The 23,216-nt window shown below is 37.7% G+C and overlaps 1 protein-coding gene across 11 annotated transcripts in view; it reads left to right on the top strand.

Moving 5' to 3' along the window:
• KLHL15 (kelch like family member 15) overlaps positions 1 to 15,573 on the top strand; it is a 29,899-nt gene extending 14,326 nt beyond the window's left edge. For all 11 annotated transcript variants that reach the window (XM_042788356.1, XM_042788360.1, XM_042788359.1 and 8 more), the window contains one exon: positions 8,671 to 15,573. In XM_042788356.1, coding sequence (XP_042644290.1) covers positions 8,671 to 9,780 — 1,110 coding nt within the window. In that variant the 3' untranslated portion in view covers positions 9,781 to 15,573. The remainder of the gene's footprint in view (positions 1 to 8,670) is intronic.
• The last annotated feature ends 7,643 nt before the right edge of the window (positions 15,574 to 23,216 follow it).

The raw sequence follows: 23,216 nt of genomic DNA, 5'->3' as shown, positions 1-23,216 counted from the left end.
TTAAAATAAGGTCACTGGTATCAAGTTTTATTTCAATAGTTCTTAATGTTTTCCACAATTTGCTTCTTACTTTCCAGAGATTATAGAGCTGCATGTAGTATGTAGGGCATATGTCATGATGATTATTATCAATATAAGCAAAACACAGTGACTGTAGATTTTACATTATAGATTTTTTTTTTGTTATTTACAAATGAAACCTAGCATCTGCTGTTAAATCTGCAGTGTGTTTTTGTTGTTGTTGTATCTTCAGTGCTTGTGCTGTTAAACAGCAGTTGGAAGTATGCCCTGATCCTGCAAAGTTACACATCCGTTTGGCTCTACACAAGGCACATAATACAATCAAAAGTTATTGACAGTGTGAAATGTAATGATTTTCTTTAAATATCAGAGAAATCTTTGTAACAGGTAATCTAAAAATCAACTGATCGTTGTATGTATTAAGAGGTTAAAAGATAACTGTTTTTTTCTACTGTTCTGTTGAAGAATAGACCCAAAAAAATGTTTTCTAGTTCTTGAGAATCTCTGCGTATTTGTCAACAGTAGAGAATTACAAAATTTTGTAAGCAGCTCTCTTACAGGTTAGTAACAGTAAGGGTAATCAGATTAGGAATTACTTAAACTGTGCTGTTTTGTTTTAACTGTTAATTTTGTGTGATAAGATACAACTTTAATTTGTGTATTTTTCACCTCTCAGTGAATTAATAGGATTTAAGACCCTGTGTTTTTGTTGGGCTTCTTACAAATTAATTTCTCATTTATTTTAACTTTGGTATCTAGTGAATATACAGATAAGGTTGCATTGTGCTTGGTGGTTTTAAGGGCTATTGGATCATTAAAGCAGTAATGCCTACATTTACTTGTATTTTAAACTATAAAAGCTATTAATTACTTCAGAGACTAGTGAGTTTTTATATTTTGGACTTTTTTTGTATGTGTAAATTGAATAGAGGAAGTAATAATACATAAAATATATCTATGATCCTATATTAGCCTGTAGACATAAACAAAATAAATACCTAAACATATTTTAGAACAGTAATGTAATGTTTATATTGGGTTAAAACATTTCCAGCTAGTAAAAGCTGAACTCCGCAAGATACTGTGTAGTGTCATGAGACACTTTATGCAACACTAATAACGCTTTTATCTTATTCTTACATAATTATTATTACCTTATTGGTACATAATTTAAGCCCTTCAGTAGGAAAACTGGTAGGATTCACGAAATATTCTTAAGGTCAGTCTAATAGGGTAAAACTCGTGTGAAAGAGTCTGCTTCAGCTCTTTGAGATTTTGGGATACAAATTCAAGCATCAAGCTATCTTCAGTTAGATTTCTGTAAGCACAAGTGAAAAGTATGTTGGTCTTCAGCATTATATTTAGGTATAATTTTTGGAGCTGGTTTTGGTATCGGTGGTACAAATCCTGCAGACAGAGCTTCTCTTGTTTATCTTGACAGCTACCAAATGGCCAGATAGGTACAGCTAAAGGAGAGAAGTCGCTTTCAGCATCCCAGTTTACATACCCACATATAAAAGCTTTACCTATGAATACCTTTTCCATTAATTGTATGCGGGAGTAGAGAGAAGCCAGTGCAGATCCTGGAGTGGGACAACTCAGCAGGGGGAAGCACAGCTAAATAAGTATGTGATTTGTTGCTGCAGCTAGGAATATATTTGTGTTTTGCCCCAGCTAGAGAGCATTGAGTAATCCAGCATGGTAAGTGACAAAGAACAAACTGTAGTTGGAGCTAACATCAAAATATAGATCTTTTTTTTTTTTTTAAATAAAAGAGCATGTCTCTTAACTGTTCTGGCAGTAACCTGAGGAGAACTCTCTTCTCTACGTAGAATGGGGAAAATATTGGTAAAACTGCTTTTTTGGGAGATCCACAAACAGAATTCACCCTTTTTTGGAAGCCAGCACATACTAAACACCTGCATGAATGTACCAAATGCAATCTGAGGTTGACTCTTACAGTTCATCAAACTTTGTATTCGCTGTACACTGGTTGGTTTGTCATATGTACTCTTATGTAATCTTTCTAGTACACATTTCTAAGACGCCTGTTATTGTAATATATAAATACCTTACATAACTTAACTTTGCAAGTCACAGTAAGGATACTTTTGGCCTCTTAAGCCATTCTATTTCTTACTTTTTTTTTTTTTTTTTTTAAGAGATTTACAATGTGAGTGGAATGGCTTGTCCTTTTAAAAATTAAATGAGTGAGTAGATTTATACCTTGAGGCTGATGTGCATTTGGAGTGCACAAGTGAAAGTGCAGCCTATTTGCTTACTCTAAACTGTCCTGAAAAGACTGCTTCTGAAGTATGAATAGATACTCCTTTTGTTCTTCAGCCCTTAAAGGAGATGTAGATGTATGAAAGAAAATTGACAGATAAATGAAGTAAGGATTTGGGGAATAGTTAGAAAATAAAGGCAAAGTGTATGGGCAGGAGCACAAGTTCCACTATCCATGTTACAATTTCCTTTATTTGAAACATATCCATGCCTTTAAGTCTTGAGGAAGGTTGGAGATAAGTTAGAGGGCATTTATCTAGTTCACTGGGTTCATGTCTGTGTTATTGGAGGCAATGATGTTATGATTTCCCTTCATGAACTGTTTCCGTGTACTACTGGGATGATATTTCAAAACCTCTGTCCTTAAAATTGAAAGGCTTTTTTTTGATGTCCAGTCTGTAGGGTTTGTTGACTAGCCCATGCTGATTTATAAATTCCCATCTTAAATCAGAAACTTAGTAATCACTAGGTGCATCAGCTTCTGCTTTAGAAGTAGGATGAATAGCACATTATCTTTGAGTATGTGGTTTCCTGTGCCTATAAAACAGTAACTTTTGAGAAGATGTCATTGTAAATTTATGTCTTGGTGACTTTCCTTTGATAAATGTGTTGAATTTATCTTTTTTTTTTTTTTTCTCATTTACTTCCATGTCTAGTAATTCATATGTATCTACTTCTACAACTTTGTATGCTGAAGCTTAGAATAAGAAGTGGATGAGGTTAGTGGGCCCCTCTTATCTTAAATAGGTGCTGCACATGATATTTTTGTGTCTGAAGGTTATTGCTGACTTGGATCGACTTGCTATGAGTTATTTCTGTGCTGAGCATCTCAGTTGCCGCATACAGATTGTTGGCTCAACTCTGCTTTGAGATACTAGATTTGAGTTAGATTCCAGCTTGATTGTGATAAATTCTCTCAGCAATTTCTAAAAAGGATCAGCAAAATATTCAATTTGAGGGTATTATCCTTGCTGCACAGAGGCTATATCATCTTGTCTTTCTATGGTTAGGCTGAAAAACAGTGAGTGATTTGTAGCACTTGCAGAATAGCTCTTCAAAGCCTTATACTGATACTGACCAGTTTTTGTACTGGCCATGGGATATAACAAAGTAATGATCCATGCTACAAAAAGGAAAAGTCAAGTACAGCAGGTTGTCCAATGCTATGTATACTGATGTTTGGTTGCAAAGTAATTTTGGTTGCTGCTGTTTGAGACATATGTGTGACTTTTCTATTTGACTGAATTTTGATTTGGTATAAGTTTGTTAATATTTTGATAATGTTTGTTTGACAGACATATAATTGTGCTTAGAATAAGAGATCAGTAGATGTGAAAATAGTAAGGATCCTAGTTAGTAGGATTGATGGATCTATAGTTTTGATTCATCTTAATCTCTAGTAAAATACCAATTGTTTTTGCAAGTAAAAGGAATAATTTGCTTTCTAGAAGTCTGATACAGACACCATCATTATTAATTGGAAAGGTGTAGCATACCTTCTGTATTCCTAGTAGGTGAGTTTGCATTGTATCACTTCCATATTCAGAATTGGCAATTTTAGAAAACTTAAGTAAGCACAATTTTATAACATTTGAAATAGTTCTCTGCATATGTGGCTGGAGATGATAGTCACATTATGAGCCATCCAGCTTTTCCTGTGTTTTTTTACCAGTTCTATAGGAAGAACCAAGCTAATATGTACCCCATATAATAACATTTTAAGATTTAGTTACCAGGTGTACAAATAATAGATGTTTAGTTTGGGGACTTCAATTTTTCCTGTAAGTCTAAGTAACAAAAATACACCTAGAGCAATAGCTGTAAATGGCTGTATGGAAAAAAAAAAAAAAAAAAAGGCAAGCTATATGCTGAAGTCAAACTTGCATTACAGGACACTTACCTTGCGTTTCATTGTTCTTCCTGCAGCTTATTAGTCTGCTTAAGTGTTTTAATGTGAGAGGGAAAGATGATGAACATAGCATGGGATACATCTGGTCTTTTGTGGGGATTGCTTTTCAAATTAGAAACTAACTGAACCTTGGCTTTACTTTTTCATAGAATATGGATGGAAAATTCTAAAATTTGCATAGCTGCTGCAACTAGAAAAGCATGCATTGCAGTATAGCAGAAAAATACGCAATGACTAATAGCTACATTAATTTGGAAGGTCAGCAGTTTTTACTGCGTGCTTCACTGATTCAAAATGAAGAAGAGAAAATGCATTCAAGCTACAATTTACTATGGCTGGAGGGATGGTGGTGATTTTGGTCAAGTCTTGATGTTTTTGGTATTGACTACTTAGTGGGTGAGTAGAGGTTGATGTTTTCAATTATTTCTTCGTCATCTTTTTTATTGAATGACACATTTGGTTTTGTTTATGCTGTTCACTATCTGTGTAGCTAAAAGTCTGACTGTGAACCACTGTAGCTGGTAGATGATGCAATGAGGTAGTTCTCATTAGAGTTCTTCAGAGAGCTCTTACATTAGCGCTGTGTCACAGCAGAACCTCTGTAAGAAGGTTTTGTCCAGAAAACTGAAGAGAAAGATTCTGAAAGAATGTAAAAAAAATCACATGAGTAAAGCTGTAGCACTTGGATTAAATTCCCTTTTTTCAGTAAGTCTGGGGTTGGTAGGGGAGTACAGCTTAAACTTTGAGACCTTTCAGCAAGCTAACCAAATAGTCTTTCTTTAAACTTTGAAAATGCTGTGAAGCATTTATAGGTTGGTTTTTTTTTTTTTTTTTTATCAATTCAGAATTGATGATGTACTATTAAGAATGCACATTTGTTTTACTTCAAGGTTCATCATGGTTAGTGTTCATTTCCATCTGTGTTGGATGTGTTGCAGAAACTTGTGGGTGTTCTCTCCAATTGAATATGTTGGTAACTGGGGCATGTTCCTTCTACAGCTCCATTTCAACTTAACAGGAAAATCGGTCTGTTGGTAAGCAGTTAGATATTTGTACATCAACTACTTGTTGCTACTTACAGGTAATGGCAGAAGCCTGCTTTTTGAATGCTGAGGGATTTTCTTTAGTGTGTTTTGGGTGTCAAACAGCAATTCCCACAAAAGGCTTGCTGAAGCCCATGTTCTTTAATCTACTAAAACGAAAATACATGCACAGCATACAGTTGTGTTTTCATACCTAAGCATCTAAATTTTAATGCTAGTCTTTTTTGATTATACACAGAGTAAAATTATTCAGAAGTGTAGGTGTTTGGAGGGTTTTCCTTACTATGGGTGGGATAGGACTTTCAAATAATTGTGGCAGATTTCATGCAGACACTGTGTGAATGTGAAAGTGGGCAAACTGACCTGCATTTGCTTTGTCTTCTTGCATCAAGAAAGCATGAGCAGCCTGTACTGTCATATAGGCATATCCTAACATTCATCTTAGACCATCATTTGAGCCTCAGAAGAGGTACCACTTGTATATGGCAGAGGTTGTGCTGGTCAAAGGTAGAAGGCTAAAAACGCTGATATTTTTCCTCAACGTCAAAGTCTAGGAAACCTCCAACTACCTTTTCTTATCAGAATTGAGATAGTCTATCGCTCTGTTTAGTGGGGGGTTTTTGTTTGGTTTGGTTTTTGGGGTTTTCTTCTGAATATCGTAAGAATTGCTAGTGCTTATGTATTTTCATGTTCATCTCTTCAAGATTGTGCTTGTAGATAGCTTCCCCGTGAACTTCAGTCTGAGAGAGCTGTTTATAACTGGTAGTTGCACTTACTTTTTGATTACTTCTTGATGTTTTTCTGGTTTAAGGTCAGAAATTGAGGCTTTGTGTTGATGTTAGTGCCTTTGTCGAGGTAAGTAGTAGTAAATTACTAATAGCTTGATTCCCTGATCTTGAGATTCTGTCTCTGGAATTAGAGATATTCCTTGTTTCCTTTTGCATGCTCTCATGGGGTGAGATTTAGGCTATGTGAAGGAGAAGAGTGGTGAGGATTTATGAAGCTTATTTTAATTTCAGTTTCTGGCTGGCATTTCAGTTTCTAGATCTAAAGACAGAGTTGTAAATGTTGAAGGGGAAAGAAAAAACATTTTCCATCTCTGCCAGGCTTTGCTGGCATGCCTCACGTTGTAAGCATGTTGATCCTGTTGTCTTCCATAATCACCCAAGAAAATGCATATAGGTGGAATAAAAAGTGTTTATCTTTTTGTTTAATTCCAAAAATGATAGCTCCAGTTCAGGAATGTGCTAAATAGTAGTGCTGGTTTAGAATTTGAAAGTTACTTCTACAGATAAAGTAATCCATCCATGATTCTTTATTATTTTAACTTCCTGTTTCACTTTCTGTAACCTTTAAGGCTTTCTATATTTTACCATTTTTATGTACTGTGGTTCTCCCCCAGCATATTTTCTGGATTTTATGTTCAATCTTTTCAGTCAGGCAAGGTATATGGTTTATTCTAACAAATGCCATATGAGCAGATCTGTGTTTGGATGGTATATTCTTTATCTGCAGTAAGAAAATAGGTCTGCTACTCCCCAGCAGAGTTGGGCTTACTGTGGGTGTTTTATAATCATTATCCCAAAGTTAACTTTTTTGTTCCATCATCACCCCCAGTAAAAATGGTGGAAAGAGGTTGGATATTGCCCCAAGAATAATATATGCAATCTGCAGGTGACCATCCTCTTTTTCCAAGCAAAGATAGGTTGAACTTATCAAAATAAAGTGGGGGAAAGAAAAAGTGTAAATAAAACCATCAGGTCACTGTAACTCTTGAGCTATACAGTGCTTTACAATGGTAGGTTAGTATTCAGGGTTTTTTGAAAATCTGATGTGTAAAACAATCTCAGAATCCATGTGAATTGTGTCTTGTAATAACAGTTCAAAAGATTTTAAAAAATGTTTATGTGACGGCAGAATGTCTTAATTATTACACAAGGAAGAGAAATGAACAGAAAGCTAACGAAATTTGATTGGTGTGTGTTTATGAACAAGCAACTACTTTATTCACAAGGTATAGAGAACATTCATTTCCAAATTGCTTTTCATATGGATGAAAACTCACACCACCACCCCTTAGGTACGTGGTGGTACAGGCTTTTGTCCCTCGGGACAGGTAACAGACGGAGGTGGGGGGAACAGATATTGAAAAATGGTAGCTTCTGATGTTATCTCATGGTCATTTTGAAATTTCAGAGTGGCCTGACACTTTTCAGAGTGTTGCTTCTCTTTTTGGAGCTGGTGCAAACTAAAGGCATTCGGAGTGTTTGAAAGCAATCCAGTTTTATGTGAAAGAAACTGTGACTTAGGCTCAAATCTGATAGAAGATTTGTGAATTTGGCAATATCTGGCAGGTTTTTATTTATTTTAGAAGTGTAATTCAGAATCCTGTGTTAGACCAGACTGTACAGGAAGAGTGAAGCCTCTTTGAAGAGAATCACGTTGTGACCCAAGGACTGCCTGGAACTAGATATATTAAAATGTTCAAGATGGGGTTGTGTTTTGGTATTGTCTCAGGACCAGTTTCAGGAACTTAAATGGGCTTAGATAGTAGAAGGGGTCCTGGAAAGGTAAATTCTTGCAATCTCCCCACCGAACTCCAGTAAAACTGAGCAGGAATAGCTCTTTCCAAATTGAGATGGCACTGAGAAGGAGCACTTCACTACTGTGTGATAATTCAGAGGTTGTAACTCTCATGTGGGAAGTGGAAGTTCAAACCCATCTCCACAATTTACCAAATAAATGCAAGGCCAAAGGATTATAGGTTAGAGATGTTTTCCTCTTGTGTTGGAGGCGTTGGTGAACATGTGGAGACTCACAGGGGAATCCATAAGGTAACGATCATGATAAGTGGTTAGTGTGATCACGTGATCTGTAGAAAGGGGTGTCCGTACCTTCCCTTCACAGCCCCCCCCCCCCAGTTAAACAGCCCTGTGAGCAGAGACTGGCATTTGGGAATACCTGCTTGGGCTCACCTGTGAGAAATCAGCAGAAATTAGATGAGAGTAGACCTTGGTAAACACAGAATGGGGGTGTAGAGTGTTTTTCAAAACCAGGGAACTAGTGCATTTTTAATTTAGTTGCTTCGTGGATTAAGCAGAAGATGAACAGAGGCTGTTTTGGAGAGAAGGAATGATGATTTTTAGACTTGAGGATTTCAGTTGTGCCTAATTCCAGCTTAAATTCTGCATGTGAGTATTCTGCTGAAAATATTAGTCACTGCTGTTAATCACTAAATTGCCTCCTGGATTTTGGATAACAGTACATTAGCCTAAGCCTCCATGCACAAATGCAATTGCTGTCAAGATTGCCTGAATGAAACTAAGTAAAATAATCTTCTAATGACACATAGTCATTTAGGTTTTCTGGATTGTTGGTCAGAATTTTAATATCTTTTAAATGTATTCATAGGTAAAAACATCAGAGTTTTATCGATACTCCCGGCAGCTGCGACATGAGGTTGACCAAGCCATGAATTACTTTCATAGCGTTCACCAACAGCCTTTGATGGAAATGAAATCGAACAAAATTCGTTCTGCCAAACCCCAGACTGCAGTATTTAGAGGAATGATAGGACACAGTATGGTAAACAGTAAAATTCTTCTCTTGCACAAACCAAGGGTCTGGTGGGAACTAGAGGGTCCTCAAGTACCTTTACGACCAGACTGCCTTGCCATTGTGAATAACTTTGTGTTCCTGTTAGGTGGGGAAGAACTGGGACCAGATGGTGAGTTTCATGCTTCATCCAAAGTGTTTAGGTATGACCCAAGACAGAACACTTGGTTACGAATGGCAGACATGTCTGTTCCACGTTCTGAGTTTGCTGTTGGAGTTATTGGGAGGTATGTTTATGCAGTGGCTGGGAGAACCAGGGATGAAACGTTTTACTCCACTGAACGGTATGATATTACTGAAGATAAGTGGGAATTTGTGGATCCCTATCCAGTCAATAAATATGGACATGAAGGGACTGTGCTTGGTAACAAGTTGTATATCACTGGTGGAATTACATCATCTTCAACTTCTAAGCAAGTGTGTGTGTTTGATCCCAGTAAAGAAGGGACAGTAGAGCAGCGAACAAGGAGAACTCAAGTGGTCACTAACTGTTGGGAGAACAAATGCAAAATGAATTATGCAAGATGCTTTCACAAAATGATTTCTTATAATGGTAAACTTTATGTCTTTGGTGGTGTCTGTGTGATCCTGAGGGCCTCCTTTGAATCTCAAGGATGTCCTTCTACAGAGGTTTATGACCCAGATACTGATCAATGGACTATATTGGCTTCTATGCCAATTGGTAGGAGTGGCCATGGTGTAGCTGTTCTGGACAAACAGATAATGGTTCTTGGAGGCCTTTGTTACAATGGTCATTACAGTGATTCGATTCTCACCTTTGATCCAGAGGAAAACAAATGGAAAGAAGATGAATATCCAAGGATGCCATGCAAGCTGGATGGCTTACAAGTCTGCAGCTTGCACTTCCCTGAATATGTTTTGGAGCATGTTAGACGTTGCAGCTAAAACAGAACGAACAACCCAGTGAAATACAAAAAGCTATACCTAATTTGTAAAAAAAATAGGAAGCAATTGAATTCCTTCAGAGACATTACCTTGTGTACAAGAACAACTGCTAAATGCTTAAGAGAAACAGGATGCACAGGGAGTATACTCACCAAGTTTATTAAAAAAGCCAGTAGTTGGTCTGTTATTGTAAAAGCTTTGGTTTTTTTAACAAACATAATTGTAAGTAAGGGAAAGAAAAATATATTTTTGAGTGTGCTAATTTTTTGGTAACATTTTATGTCCGTAATACTTTCTTTATTTTTTTTAAATGACCATTATACCACTATGCTTCTGAAATCAGTTGAGTTTAACAAAATATTTGTGCAAGGAAGAGAAGAAAGACTATATTTTCATTTTTTTGTTGGCTGTCAAAATAAAACTTATCATCTGTACTAGGGTACAACCAGGTATAAAATAACAAACCTAAATAATTTCTGTATTTTATATTGTCTTTTGGATGCTTTTGCTGTTAATTGCAAAGTATTCTCAAATCTGTTAGGTGTTTTTGTTTTCCCTTATATACGTTGAAGAAAAATCTTGATCCCTTTGCATGACCTTTTTCCTGGTTTTGTATAGTAGTACCAGTAAGTCTGCCAAAATGCAAATTACACATTTTCTACTAAATTGAAAGCAAAACATTTTTATATTCAAAACACTATTTCTATGCTGCCTTCTATTGTCTGCATTGTGTTTGTTGGTGAGTAAAAAATACATACACACACATGCATACACTGTAAAAATTATATATAAATACATCTTTTTATGTGCAGTTACAATATTTTAACTAGTGCACAGATTCAGCCATATCTGTTGAATTTAAGGTATAGTACTATCCTTTAATGAGCTAAATAATTGGAAGTTTTTAGGTAACTGGAGGCCTCGTTTGGTATTGAAGTATCTTTAGTATATACTGATTGATTCAGTAACTTTAAACTGTTTATATTGATGCTACATAATGAACTGTTGATAATTAATTTGTTATTTTAGAAATTATTTTTTAAAAAGGAAATACATCCTACCTGAGTTTCTTTTATGTTTGGATGCGCTGCCCAGTTTTCTTTTTTATGAAAATGGAAAATGTCAGTAAGCAAATGCTCAGCACTGTTTCGACCCACAGTTATTTTCGGAACTGGATATACTAGTTTATTCTCAGTACTTTGCTTGTACTCATACTTCAATACATGTACTTGGTACTTGTATTAAAGTGGTATCATCTTTTTTTATCACTATTATTTTAATTATCAACTGCTATGAACTACTGTGTTTTGAAAATGTGGAGTAAGTTGGTTGGATGGTTGGTACTGTTTATGTTTGTTTTAAAAAAAACCCTACACAGCTATAGCTACTGACCTTGGAGTGCCTGAATTGAGATGTGTGGTCCAAGAGGGCTTTGAATAACTCCATTATGTTAACTTGCAGATATTACTGACAGTAGACTGGTAAGAATTATCTGCAAAGACATAAATAATTATAATTACATATCTTTGATGATGTGAAATTATCCACTTCTAGAATCTAAAGGAGAGATTTGGAGAAGTTGAAGGCTCACATTTAGTTCAGATGCATAGGGGCAAAATGCTGAAACATGCACGTGCATATTTTGTAAAATCTTATGCTGCCGTGTTTCACTTTAAGCAATAGACTTTACTTTATATGCAGCAATGCAAGACCACTTTATTCAGCATCTTCCAGTCAGAAATCACTGTAGAAAAGGAATGTACAGTACTCAGGGAGTTCAAAAGAATGCACTTACAAAGGGACCAAAATCACCCTATATTTCCTACATTAAAAATAACACCTACTTGCCTAAACTAAGTTTGAAATAATTGATAGAAGTTAAAAGGACCTGTAGAACTCCTCATATTTGTATTTTAATATTTTTGTAGTAATTGTGTTCTGGGTTGAGATGTGAGGGTTTGGAGCTATATGGCAAGTTGGCAGATTTTTTTTTTTTTTTAAATTAGAAATGATTTATTGATAGAGTATTTTCTTTTCCATATCTTTTAACAGAAAGAGAGAATATGCCATCATAGCTGTAGCTATCAGTTATTTACACTAGTAGTGACTGGACCAAATATTGATATTCAGCCTTCTGACACAGACTACTTTGTGGTTAAATTTACATCTTTTTTTTAAATTAAAATTCAGTTTACTGAATTAGAAATGTAATTTACTTTCTTAATACCTTAACTTAAAGCCAGTATGATTTATACTAAAACCTTAGTTTCACTGTGAGACTTGTGTGTACATTACTGTGCATGGGTGCAGAGAGAAACTGACTCGAGTAGGTGCTGGCTGTGTGCAAGAAAGAAGGTTCTACTGTACATAGTTCATGAAATATTGGGGCACAAGAAAAAAACAAGGGTTTTCTATTGTTTTTGTTCTTTTTTGTCAGCAGCTCATTTCTCAGTAAGTTTATGGGGCAGCAAAAACGAATCCTGATTGAGTAGGCTTTCATGGGCATGTGATGTGTAGTGCAGAGTACTTCACTTTTATCTAGGGCCAATCTGGAGAATGAACATGGTTCTGATATCTGGTCTTCCATGATTCAGGTGTAGCAAAGAGACATGGCCAAGACTTTATTAAAAGTAATGGTGAGGATAGGGATTTCTCAAGTTATGATTTTGAGTCTGCATTTAAGCACCTTCTGAAGTTCTTCATGCTAAGCAGCCGCCACTAAAGTCATTGATGAGTATTGACACTTGAAACATGAAGAACCAGATCATTTTTAGGTGCTCTGTTTTAAAATTCCTATTTATCTTCAGGTGCCCAGTTCTGAAAGGTCTTGTTCAGGACTGTAATAGTAATTATTCTGTGAAATTCTAACTTGAACTGTTGGTTTCAGCTTCCCTGAAGTTGTGTCTCCATTGAGAAGCTGGCTGTAACCTTTCGAGCATTAGGAATGATTGGAATTTGCTTGGGTTTAGAACATGTGGGGGGTATGTGAGAATGTTTTGTTAATTTACATTTCTACTGTGCTTTTATTGTTTCAAACATGAAATATAAAATTAGAGTGCGTTCTCTTTTTCATTGCAGTGGAACTTTTGAGGCAGTTATTTTTGTTACTTTATGTATTAGAGGGATATTTTCTTTTTATTTCTTAATTGAAAGCTTTTGTTTGTGTTTGCTTTTAGTATTTAGCTCCAGATAATTTAGTGTTTAAATAAAAACAAAACTAAGCTGGCTAATAAGAATTGCCTATTACTATCAAATTTTGAGCATTATGATCAGATTAAGGTGGGGTTTAAAAGCATTTAAATGCCTCTCATTTGTTAAGGAAAAGGTAAGTTATGATCTTTGATTATTAAGTTGGGGGATGGTGGGGGGGATGGTTCTTCTATTCCCACCCCAACCATAACTGAATACCAGCAAATTTAATCTCACCCACATATTTAAAATTTAACACATGACCTGCTTTTAAACAGCAAGTGTACTTGCCTTTCTTAGCAGTGGACATAGTGAGTTACAGTCTATGGATTTTTTTTCACGTTTATAGCAAAAATGTATCTGCTTAATGTCTTAATTGAGTAACTAGCTCCAGGAGGAAGTTTTGTTTTCAAATCAGCCAGAATGGAGAAAAAACATAGTGCTCCTGTAAAGGGGTTGGACACTGCCAGTCCCCATTCTGCTTGCTGCTATATCTGTTTTTAGGGGACAGTTGGTTTTGGTTTGGTTTGTTTTTGTTTTTTGTTTTTTGTTTTTTTTAAATACTGCATAAGGAAAAAATAGCTCATTTTTCCCCACAAAGTGTTGGTAGTAGTTTTGTAGTGGGAAGTATTAGGTGGCAAAAACACCTTTTGCATTTTTTTGTCCCCCGTTGATTCAGCTGGAGGAAAGCAGTACTTGATTTTACAAAGGCTCTGCTATTTCAGAAAGCACTGCTAGCAAGAGGGGCTGATGGCAGCATAGGAGCTACCTGGCAACCTGCTTTTATGTTACTTTCTTCTGAAAAGTGTGGATGCCCTACTTTCTGCAGTGTGATAGCAGTCCTGTTATAACTAGCTTTAAGAGTTTGTGACTTACTCTCTGGTTTCTGAGATTTGCGGCCATTTTTTCTTGAGGACCTCCTGCCTTACAAACACAAGTGCTACGTTTTTTCATGCTGATAACATGATAACAGCTTGCATCAGGGACAAAGCTTCACTTGACACTCAGGAAGCAGAGGATGAAATTCAGCAGGTACAAATTCAAACCAGTTTAAAAAGGAAGACTTTGCTTAACTCATTATGTCCATTCTTTGCACAAGGAGGGTGAGCATTATGGGGAGACAATACTGGCGCTTTAAACTTCAAGCTTGTGTCAGCATTTATATGACAAAGTCTTTTTAGAAGTAGTTGCATCTGTAGGGGTATTTTGCCTTTTTAATATATTTTTCCTTATCGACCAAAAAAAAAAAAGTAGTAGTGAATTGGACTCCTGATTCTTTTAACACTTTAAGTGTATACTTCATATATGTGAACAGTCTAATATAAAGAAAACAGAAAACTACGGTACTTGAAAACATAAAAGCGCAAATGTTAGAAAACCTGTGCTTAAGTGTTTATAGGATGGGGAGCATCAAAGAAAACATCTGTCCTGCTCTCCTTCCATTAATAAAAATTTAGCTGGTGAAGTTACTTGAGTAAGTGTGGTCCATCGCATGTGGCAGGGCTCGCTGAAGGAGGGTGGAAAGAACATAACTGGAAAGCACGTGTAATTACTTAAAACAAAGCTTGCCAGTGTCCTGTAGCTAACATTTTGAGATTTTAATGTTTGTAAAACAATCTGAAGCTGCTTAAAATAGATACTAATGACTACTTTTGCATCTGTATTCTATTTTTGGAAGTTAGTTAGTAACTTTAAAATTTCCATTCATGTGGGCAAACTTCATAAAACATAGTTGTATGTGGCAGATGACAGAAAAACTTGACTTGTTTTGAGCACAGTTTTCTTGGATTTCCCTCTACTAATTCTTTTTTCACTTTCCAAATTTCAGTTAATGTTTATATAGTCTTAAAAATAACTTTCAAAGATCAATTTCTAATACCTTTGGATTAATATTAAGTTAGTAGCTAGGGGAAAACCACTTCTATTTGCAGATGGTAGTTTTTGTTTATGGCTCTGGTAGAAAACCTTATTGTAAGTCTAGCAAATGCAGTGTTATGTAGGACTGTAAAGTTAGCTATATTTAGGGGACTTTTATTACCTCAGTGGACCCACCTAACTTTTATGTCAGTTCTGGAAACAGGTGAAGAGTGAGCTATGTTTTTATTTTAAATATTTTCCCTATATATTGTTATTTTTGTAGATCTTTTTAAAATAAATTATTATATGCTGGAGGTTGCAATTCCACCTTACTACCCCACTTGATTCCAGTGTCAATATCAGATTGTTTGTATTGAAAAGAATGTATTTGATAACTTAACAGGAAAGGTTATTTTCAAACTGTGCTGTGTTTGTGTCTAGCAATTGGAAATACTTTTCCTATATAAAATTAAAATGATCTATATATGACCTCATGTACATTTGGATTAACTGTCTAATGATTACCCCAGGGCTGCTATAAACTTCTCTGAATAATTGAATTGCCTCTTCTTAACTGTTATAAAGCCTTTTTTTCTTGTCTCTTTTTTTGGTAGAAAGTAATTTTCCCTAGCTATGGATTCAGTATGCTCAGACTTGCATATACATGCTCTCTTCGGGTTTTAAACTGAAAAAATGTATAAAATGTGTATAAAGAAAAGTGTAAATAAAATATTTTTAATCTTTAAACATTGTTGTGTAAACTTTGTAATACTGAAAGTGTAGTGGACCTGGTTTACTTTCTACAGGATTTTGGATTTTACTTGGTTAAGCAACTCTTCAAAAATGTTGTGTTACTATAATTCATAATGTTCTGTTAAAGTTATCCTAACAAGTTGGATGTCCTTATATAGATAGCATCAAGCTCATATCTTCAGCTTACCATCTTCCCATTTTTAATTGCTGTAGTGCATTCACATGTCTACTCTGCATTTCAAGTTTGAAGTAATGTTTGGAGTCATCAGCATCGTTACGTTTGTAACTTGGTGTCAAGGCATAAATTTAAACCAGAAGACGGAAAACTGAAGCTGGCCTTTGGTGTTAGTCGGCAGCCAGGAGAGTGTTCCCCGCTATCAGGTACACGGAATTGAGGGCCCTGAGACAACAAGGGTTCATCGCATGCTTGGACCTCTAAGTGCCAGAAATCCAAGTCGTACTGCTGCATGTTTCCCATAACAGGAAGGGGAAACTTAATTTCAGGATTCAGGTGTCAGGTTAGAACAACATTCAGTACCAAGGCGGCGGGCAGGGGCGGGGCAGCTAAAACAAGAGGTTATGATCTTTTCTTAAGAAGTCCAGTGGAAGCCTGCTGTGTCAGTCCCTTGCCACACTTTTCCTTTTCTCTGCCACTATTTTTTGGCAGCTCTCTTGCTGTCAGATCAAAGCCCCTGGTTTAAAAATCAGCTATCAAGAATGTTTGAAAATAACTGTGGTCTCTTTTTTTTTTTTTAATACTGATTTCTAAAATAACATTTAAATTTTCTTTTAATACTTTCAATGGCTTAAAACTTTACTTGCATGAGATAACTTTTTTTTTCTTTCCCCCTCCCTCTTCAGTAACTTGACTTTATCCTCTTCTAAGTAGTACTGTTTAATGGGAGAATGCTGTGGATGAATTTGTGCTGGTCCCAGTGGGATGCATCATGGGGGGAAGGGCCTTTTTTAATTGTGATATGTCCCCACTTTTTGGTTCAAAAGGAGACCAAATGTATTAGACTGAGAGAGTGGAAGACAAGATGATAGCAATCTTTTCACGCTGTAAATGTTATTTACAATTATTTTTGTTCACCTTTCTAATTTCCATTCTCTGTGAGCTAGATGGTATTTTTGGCAATACTTTTCTTTGACGATGCTACACTGGCCGACTTCACTGACTTGTTAGCACCTCTGAAGTTGATTAGGAATCTCCAATAATGGCTCCATTAATTCACTAAGGAGAGCTCTCACATTTTAACTGATTCGTAGCTGCTCATACCAAATTCTACACTTTTTTGGAATATGTGGTCTTATTTTTTGGCAGTACTTCAGTCATATGTGTTCACTTGTTTTCTGTGATATGAAATTAATGTTATTTTGGCAAAGGGTTTTTTCAGTTAATTCCTTCCAGATTCTTTGGTATAAGTTATCTACCTTTGTTGACTTGAAATTCTTAATGTCAGCAGATGTTTACCCTTTGTTACAGGTATGGTCTTTGGGGTTCTGATTTTGTGTTTTTTTTTCTATTTTTCGGATTCCGTCAGCTTCATAACATGGAAAGGAAAAGTGTTGCTCTGGATGTTGCACAGATTCTGTATTAGTTCCGTACCTTTTGAGTTTGTAACATACTCCTGGACATGTGATCCCCCCACACAGACTTTAGCCTCTCAAGTCTTACTAATGTTTCAATGTCATCTTTTAATCAGAGTGCTATCTTGTTGAAGGCAACTTCCTTGGCATGTGCAAAACTTTTGTTCTGTCAAGGGAAAGGGTAGGGAATATGTGTAAAGACACCTTTAGTTTCTTGTTTTCATTAACACATTCCGCTTTTACATTTGATGCTTTAGTTGCACTGACAAGTGCTTTAGGTGATGTTTACAGGTAAAAATAAGTCTCCTGATGATCTCTGAAGTATCCAGTGACTGTTCAGGTATCTATCCATTGGAATGAACACCAGCATTAAGCATCACATGCTGAGCACCAAACCTTCTAGATTGATGATATGTAGTACTTGAGGAACTAAAGAAGTATTCTTTTTGCTGTGTATCTGATGTCTGTCAAATGTGTTTCCCAGTGGTGTCATCCTTGGTAGCAGTTCTCCTGTATTATGGATAAATGTTGCTCAGTAACTGGTGCTGAAAAAAATCTTTGTCTTCTGATGAGATAGATGGCTTCAATGGTTAACCCTTTTATTGCACTATTTAATTTTACCATACAGATACGTCTTTGGCCTAAACTGGCAGACTCCTTTCCCACCCCCATTTCAGTAGGTCCTCAGGCATGTTCTAAGTGTTGGTTTGTTTGCCTTTTTTTTTTTTTTTTTTTTTTTTTGTAATGTGGTTCATCTCACAACTTTGAGTTACACCAACTATATAATTATTTTTCTATGTGAGAATCTTTATTTCTTGTAGTGAATTGTGCATGTTACGGCTCTGTTTATATGTATTTGTGTACCACTGATGAGACTTCCGACCTTACCATCCCTTCTTTGTCTAAAGAATTGCATAATGCTAAGTGACACCAAGTATTTCCCCAATGTCTGACTTCCATAGTCTTAGGGGAAAAATTCCAAGGTGGTCAGTGTATTCCTCTTGTGTTTACCTTCCCTGATTGATGAAGTTGTACAAAATGCATAGGGTTGTGCTTGTGGTGGTGGCACTGGTGTCGATGCAAGACATGGCCTAAGCACCTTCCCCTATGTTGGTGTAGTGATGGCCTTTGTTTTCACTCCTGGAAAGCAAGAAATTGTTCTGCTGTCATCTTGCACCTCTCGGGAATCCCTGTTGGCTAATTTCTTCCCAGGATGGAGTCCTAGTCATGCAGGTGTCCTTTGTTGGCTGAAGATGTTCCAGGGGCTTTGCCTCATGTCACACATGCTCTCACTTCTTCCCCTGCCTCTTACAGGCAGTTCTAAAAGGAGTCTTTTATCTAACACAGGTGGCAACTTGATACCAGTAACTTATTTTAACTTATTATAATGAAATCCAAATAAAACCTAAAGTTTCAGAAGAAGACATTTTAGAATGCAAAACCTTTTCTTAATATATATTTCTTCTCCTCCTAATTCTCAGTTCATTTATTGCAGTCAAGAAGAGTTAGTGTCAAGTAATATTTTTTCCTTCACTGTTTCTCTTGACAAATTATCCAAAACACTGAGAAGAATTATATAGTCAGGAAAAAAAAAAAATAGGTGGTGATAATTAACTGAACTACAGATTTTAATTTAATGACTTTTCATGGTCTTAAAGTTGGGAATTGATCCAATTAACAACCTTATTGGAAGTGTTTTAGCTGATTTCTGAAAAAAATAGAATTTGGCTCAGTGAGGCTGATCTCTACATAAGTTAAATAAACTAAATGCTCTAGCCAAAGAAATCTCAGTACAGAATTGTTAACTCCCAAATAATCAACCAGCTGTACTGTGCAGAAATTATGAACCTTACAAAATGATCACAGTTGCTGTTTTAGTTTTGTCCTAGTTTTGCAGTGCAGAGATTTTTATTTTTCCCCATGGTAAAAATTAATTAGAAGAATGTATGTTTTGCTAAATTTGTTAACCTAGTGTAGGAAGCCATGCTTTGCTTTCAGATTTACGGCCTTGTTCAAAGCAGGGCAGAATGCATTAAAGTGACTAGAAGGGTTAGCAGTTTTCCAGTGCCTTAACTTGAAGATTTATGCATCTGTTGTGGATGGAAGTTGTCCAGTATCCTTCAGAGATAATGCCTGGGGTCAGGCCTACAATTTACCTGCTTCATATTCCTATTCTTCTCTAGCAATAGGTTGATCCCTCCAGCTTTTCAATTTGTGAAGTTGCCATGCCTTGATGTTCAGCAAACTTGCTTCTATTGGTAACATCCAGTTTCTGTACCTGTAGGATACCATGCATTTGTTACACACGTACAGGAGTAAGAACCTGTGCAATCACACTTGAGAAATGTGACACTTGCCTCATCTATAAAACTGCCAGAGCATGCTAAAGCATTGTTGTGGTTTAGGCCTGATTGGCAGCCAACCACAATGCAGCAGCTCTCTCTCCCTTCCCCTCCGGCAATGAGAAGGGACAGAGAGCCAGGCTTGGGCTTCAAGATAGGACTGGGATGGGGAAAAATCCCCCTTTTATGCTCATGAGCAAAAGGCAGACTTGTTAGGGGAAGAAAAAAAAAGAACATACATTTATTACAGACACTAACAACACATAACAGAGTAGGACAGTGAGAAACATTGCCACATCTTGAGAACACCTTCCCCCCACCCCTCCCTTCTTCCCGGGCTCAGCTCTGCTCCCGATATCTCTACCTCCTCCCCAGTGGCGCAGGGGCAGGGAATGGGGGGTGCAGTCAGTGCTGCCACTTCCTTCATCTTCGGTGAGGGGAGTGTCCGGAACTTGTTCCTCCTGCTCCATCATGGTCCCCCTCTCACAGGAGACAGTCCTCCACAAACTTTCTCCGACTTGAATTCCTCCCACGGGCCGCAGCGTTCCCCACACTGCTCCGTCATGGGTCACTAACTTCCTCCAACTGGAGTCCCTCCCACGGCTGCAGCCCTTCCCGAGCTGCTCCGGCGTGGGACACCCCCGCAGGCTGCAATCCTCCCAGCACTGAATTACAGCAACTGGGCTACCTTTTCCCATGAGACCCCGGCCTTCTTCAGGCACAGAACCTTGATCAGGTGAGCAGGAGCAACAGGCCATAAATCAATGTCTGCTCCACCGTAGATCTCCATGGGTGGCAGGGGGGGGCTGCCCTGCCGTCTCACCACAGGATACAGGGGGGTCTCTGCTCCGGCACACCTCCCCCCTCCTTTCTTCCTCCGTTCCTCCACTGACCTTGGTGTTCACGCAGCTGCAGCAACTCCTCCTCACAAGTCCCACTGCCTGTCACCACATCCCTTCTTAAATACGTTATCGCAGAGGCGCAGCCGATTGGCTCAATTTCCCAAACAGAAGTGGAGCTGACGTGGAGCTGGGGGAGCTTCGAGAAGCTTCTCACAGGGGGCCGCCCCGATAGCCCCCTCCCCTGCCACCAAAAAACTCCACCACTCACTCAACCCAGGACCTTATTGTACTAATTTACAAGACTGAAAAGATAGTTTCAAATGCTGTGCTAGAGAGAAACAGTTAAAAGTAAAGACCTTGTCAGTCTGTGCACCACTACCCTGTGCCCCTTCAGTTCCTACACCATAAGCTACAGCTTTGCCAGCCATAGCTTAGGTTGTGGGAGCGAAAACATTAGCGGCTTCATGTTACGAGAAGTAGTAGGAGATAATGCATTGTTAAACATATAAGGGATCACTGGGGGAAACTTATCTAAATGGCAGTTTTCATTAGTGATTGGGAAAGACCCCTGAAACATGTCATAGGGTTTCCTAAACGCACTTCAGGATTAAGCATGTGTAAGATTGGCTGTTACTCCTTTGTGGAAAATGCTCCTGGCATGGAAGCAGTAGTTGAAGGTACCAGACATGATGGTTTTTGATGAATGTGAGGCAAAGGAATGGAAAGGTGCAAAACCAGCCTGAACAGATGCTGAAGAGCAAGGAACTGTAGCAGGGCTTCCTAGCTAATGAGTACTCTCCGCACAAACATGGGATTGTGCCCTGAGAAGGGCATCTTCCTTCCGGTTTTGCCTCATACCTCATTTTCTCTCAACCAAATACGCCCTCTTAATTTTCGCTAGCTTCTGTTGAGCTTGAGAAGAGCCACGTGTTGGCTACATGGACACAGCAGGGGGCCAGTGAGAGTAAAATGAAGAGGTGATGGATAAATTGTATGGAAATGAAGATCTGGAAAAGAAAAAGATTTAAAAACGAAATACAGGTTGTTCCTCTCCAAAGGTGTGTTACTCTAGACTGAACAAATAAAGCCATGAAACTAAATTCTGCCTTCTAGAAATATAATAATATAATAATAAAGGTTTTCCCTTCCACTGTTTTCCTATCACATCACATGATGGTGACAGCATCACTGAAGAAGAAATCTGGATGATTCTTCATGTGCTGCTCCACTCTGTCTCCCTTCCTCTTCAAGCTGTGCAAACCCCTTGTCCTTGTTTGGGCTGGGACAGAGTTAATGTTTCTTCTTAGCAGCTAGAATAGTGCTGTGTTTTGGATTCAGTATGGGGTTTGCTATGAGAAAAATGCTGATAGCACACTGATGTTTTCAGTTGTTGCTGAGAGATCAAGGATGCTCCAACTCCCCATGTCCTGCCCGTGTGCAGGTGCACAAGAAGCCAGGAGAGAGCACGGCCAGAGCACCAGACCCAGACTGGCCAGTGAAATATTCCATATGTAATATCATGCTCACTATATAGAGGAGGGGCAGCCGGGAAGGGGCACTCTCACTTCCAGGATTGTGATTGTGGGATTGCAAGCCCGGAACAGGCTGAGTATCAGTCAGCGGGTGGTGGGTAATTGTATTGTTCATTGCCGGTTTATTTTTTCTATTGTTGTCACTGTTTTATTACCATTATTAAACTGTTTCAGTCTCAATGAACGAGTCTCCTTTTACCCCTCCAATTCCCTCCCCCATTCCCAGGTGGAGGAGGGTGGGTGAGCAGCTGCGTGGTGTTTGGCTGCCGACCAGATTCAAAACACAACAGCCCTGCAGATGCGTCTGCTGCTCTTCTGGTTCCTCGAATCCTGTAAGGCTTCAGGCGCCAGCCTAGGGCCTTAATGGGGAAGCGAGTCAGAGCTTAAGCCAAGAGTTAATTAGCAAGATAAGTATGGGCTTCACTAATCAAGTACACAAATTTTGCCTATTTCTCAGTAACTTGTATCATGCAAGATGTCGCACAGCAGGTAGTGGTACATGCTGCATACTCCAGCTGGTCTCCGTCTGCGTAAGTGGTAAGTCCCACGGACCTCAGTGTAGCTCCTCTCTTACACATGTGCCTGGATACCGTTAGAAACATTAAAATGCAGCTTCCTAACAGCTAAAAAGAAGGCACTAGCACACTTCTGGTAATGGAGCGTAAGAATCATGTAAGGGTATATGTATATATAGTAAGTATATAATACATTCTGCTTCTCATTCCTGGGAGAACTACATCATGTGCCCTGGTAGAAAGTAAAATAGAAATTTAAAACCCTTCAAAAACGATCATCCTAAAAGTCAATTATAAGTAACAAAGTAAGCTCAGCATGTCACATTTAATTATTAAAGAGGCAGCACGGTAAGAGAAGGAATGTGTGCCCTTAACTGGAAATTATTTGGTAGACCTAGAAACTGCCATTCAGAAAAATAAGGTACTACGTTTAATATGTATATTTATGAAGATACTGATGTCAATACATTTATAGGCAAATAAGGTAAAGATATTTACATCATCTTGCTAAAAAATTAAGGGTTACTGTGAAAATAATTTTGAAGGTAAAAAGATTTGATAGTCTAAAACTGAAAGAGATGGGCACCAGATGCAAGACATTTCACTTTTTAGCCTCAGTTAATTTCCAAGATGTATCCAGCTAGACTGAAATTTGAGATGCATTTGAATTTTGAAAGGAGTTGGAACTTGTTGTGATAGGTGCTTAAAACCATCAAAAAGGTGTTTGTGTTCTCACTGCTACTTGTAGCATATATCTGTGCTGTAGAAGATGATTGCTACACCACGCGTTAGCTGACATCTCTGCTGGTAGCATCA

The sequence above is a fragment of the Tyto alba genome, unplaced genomic scaffold (genome assembly GCF_018691265.1).
Source record: "Tyto alba isolate M040663 unplaced genomic scaffold, T.alba_DEE_v4.0 Super-Scaffold_14, whole genome shotgun sequence".
NCBI classification, from domain to species: Eukaryota; Metazoa; Chordata; class Aves; order Strigiformes; family Tytonidae; genus Tyto; species Tyto alba.
This window is presented reverse-complemented; position numbering and strand designations above follow the sequence as displayed.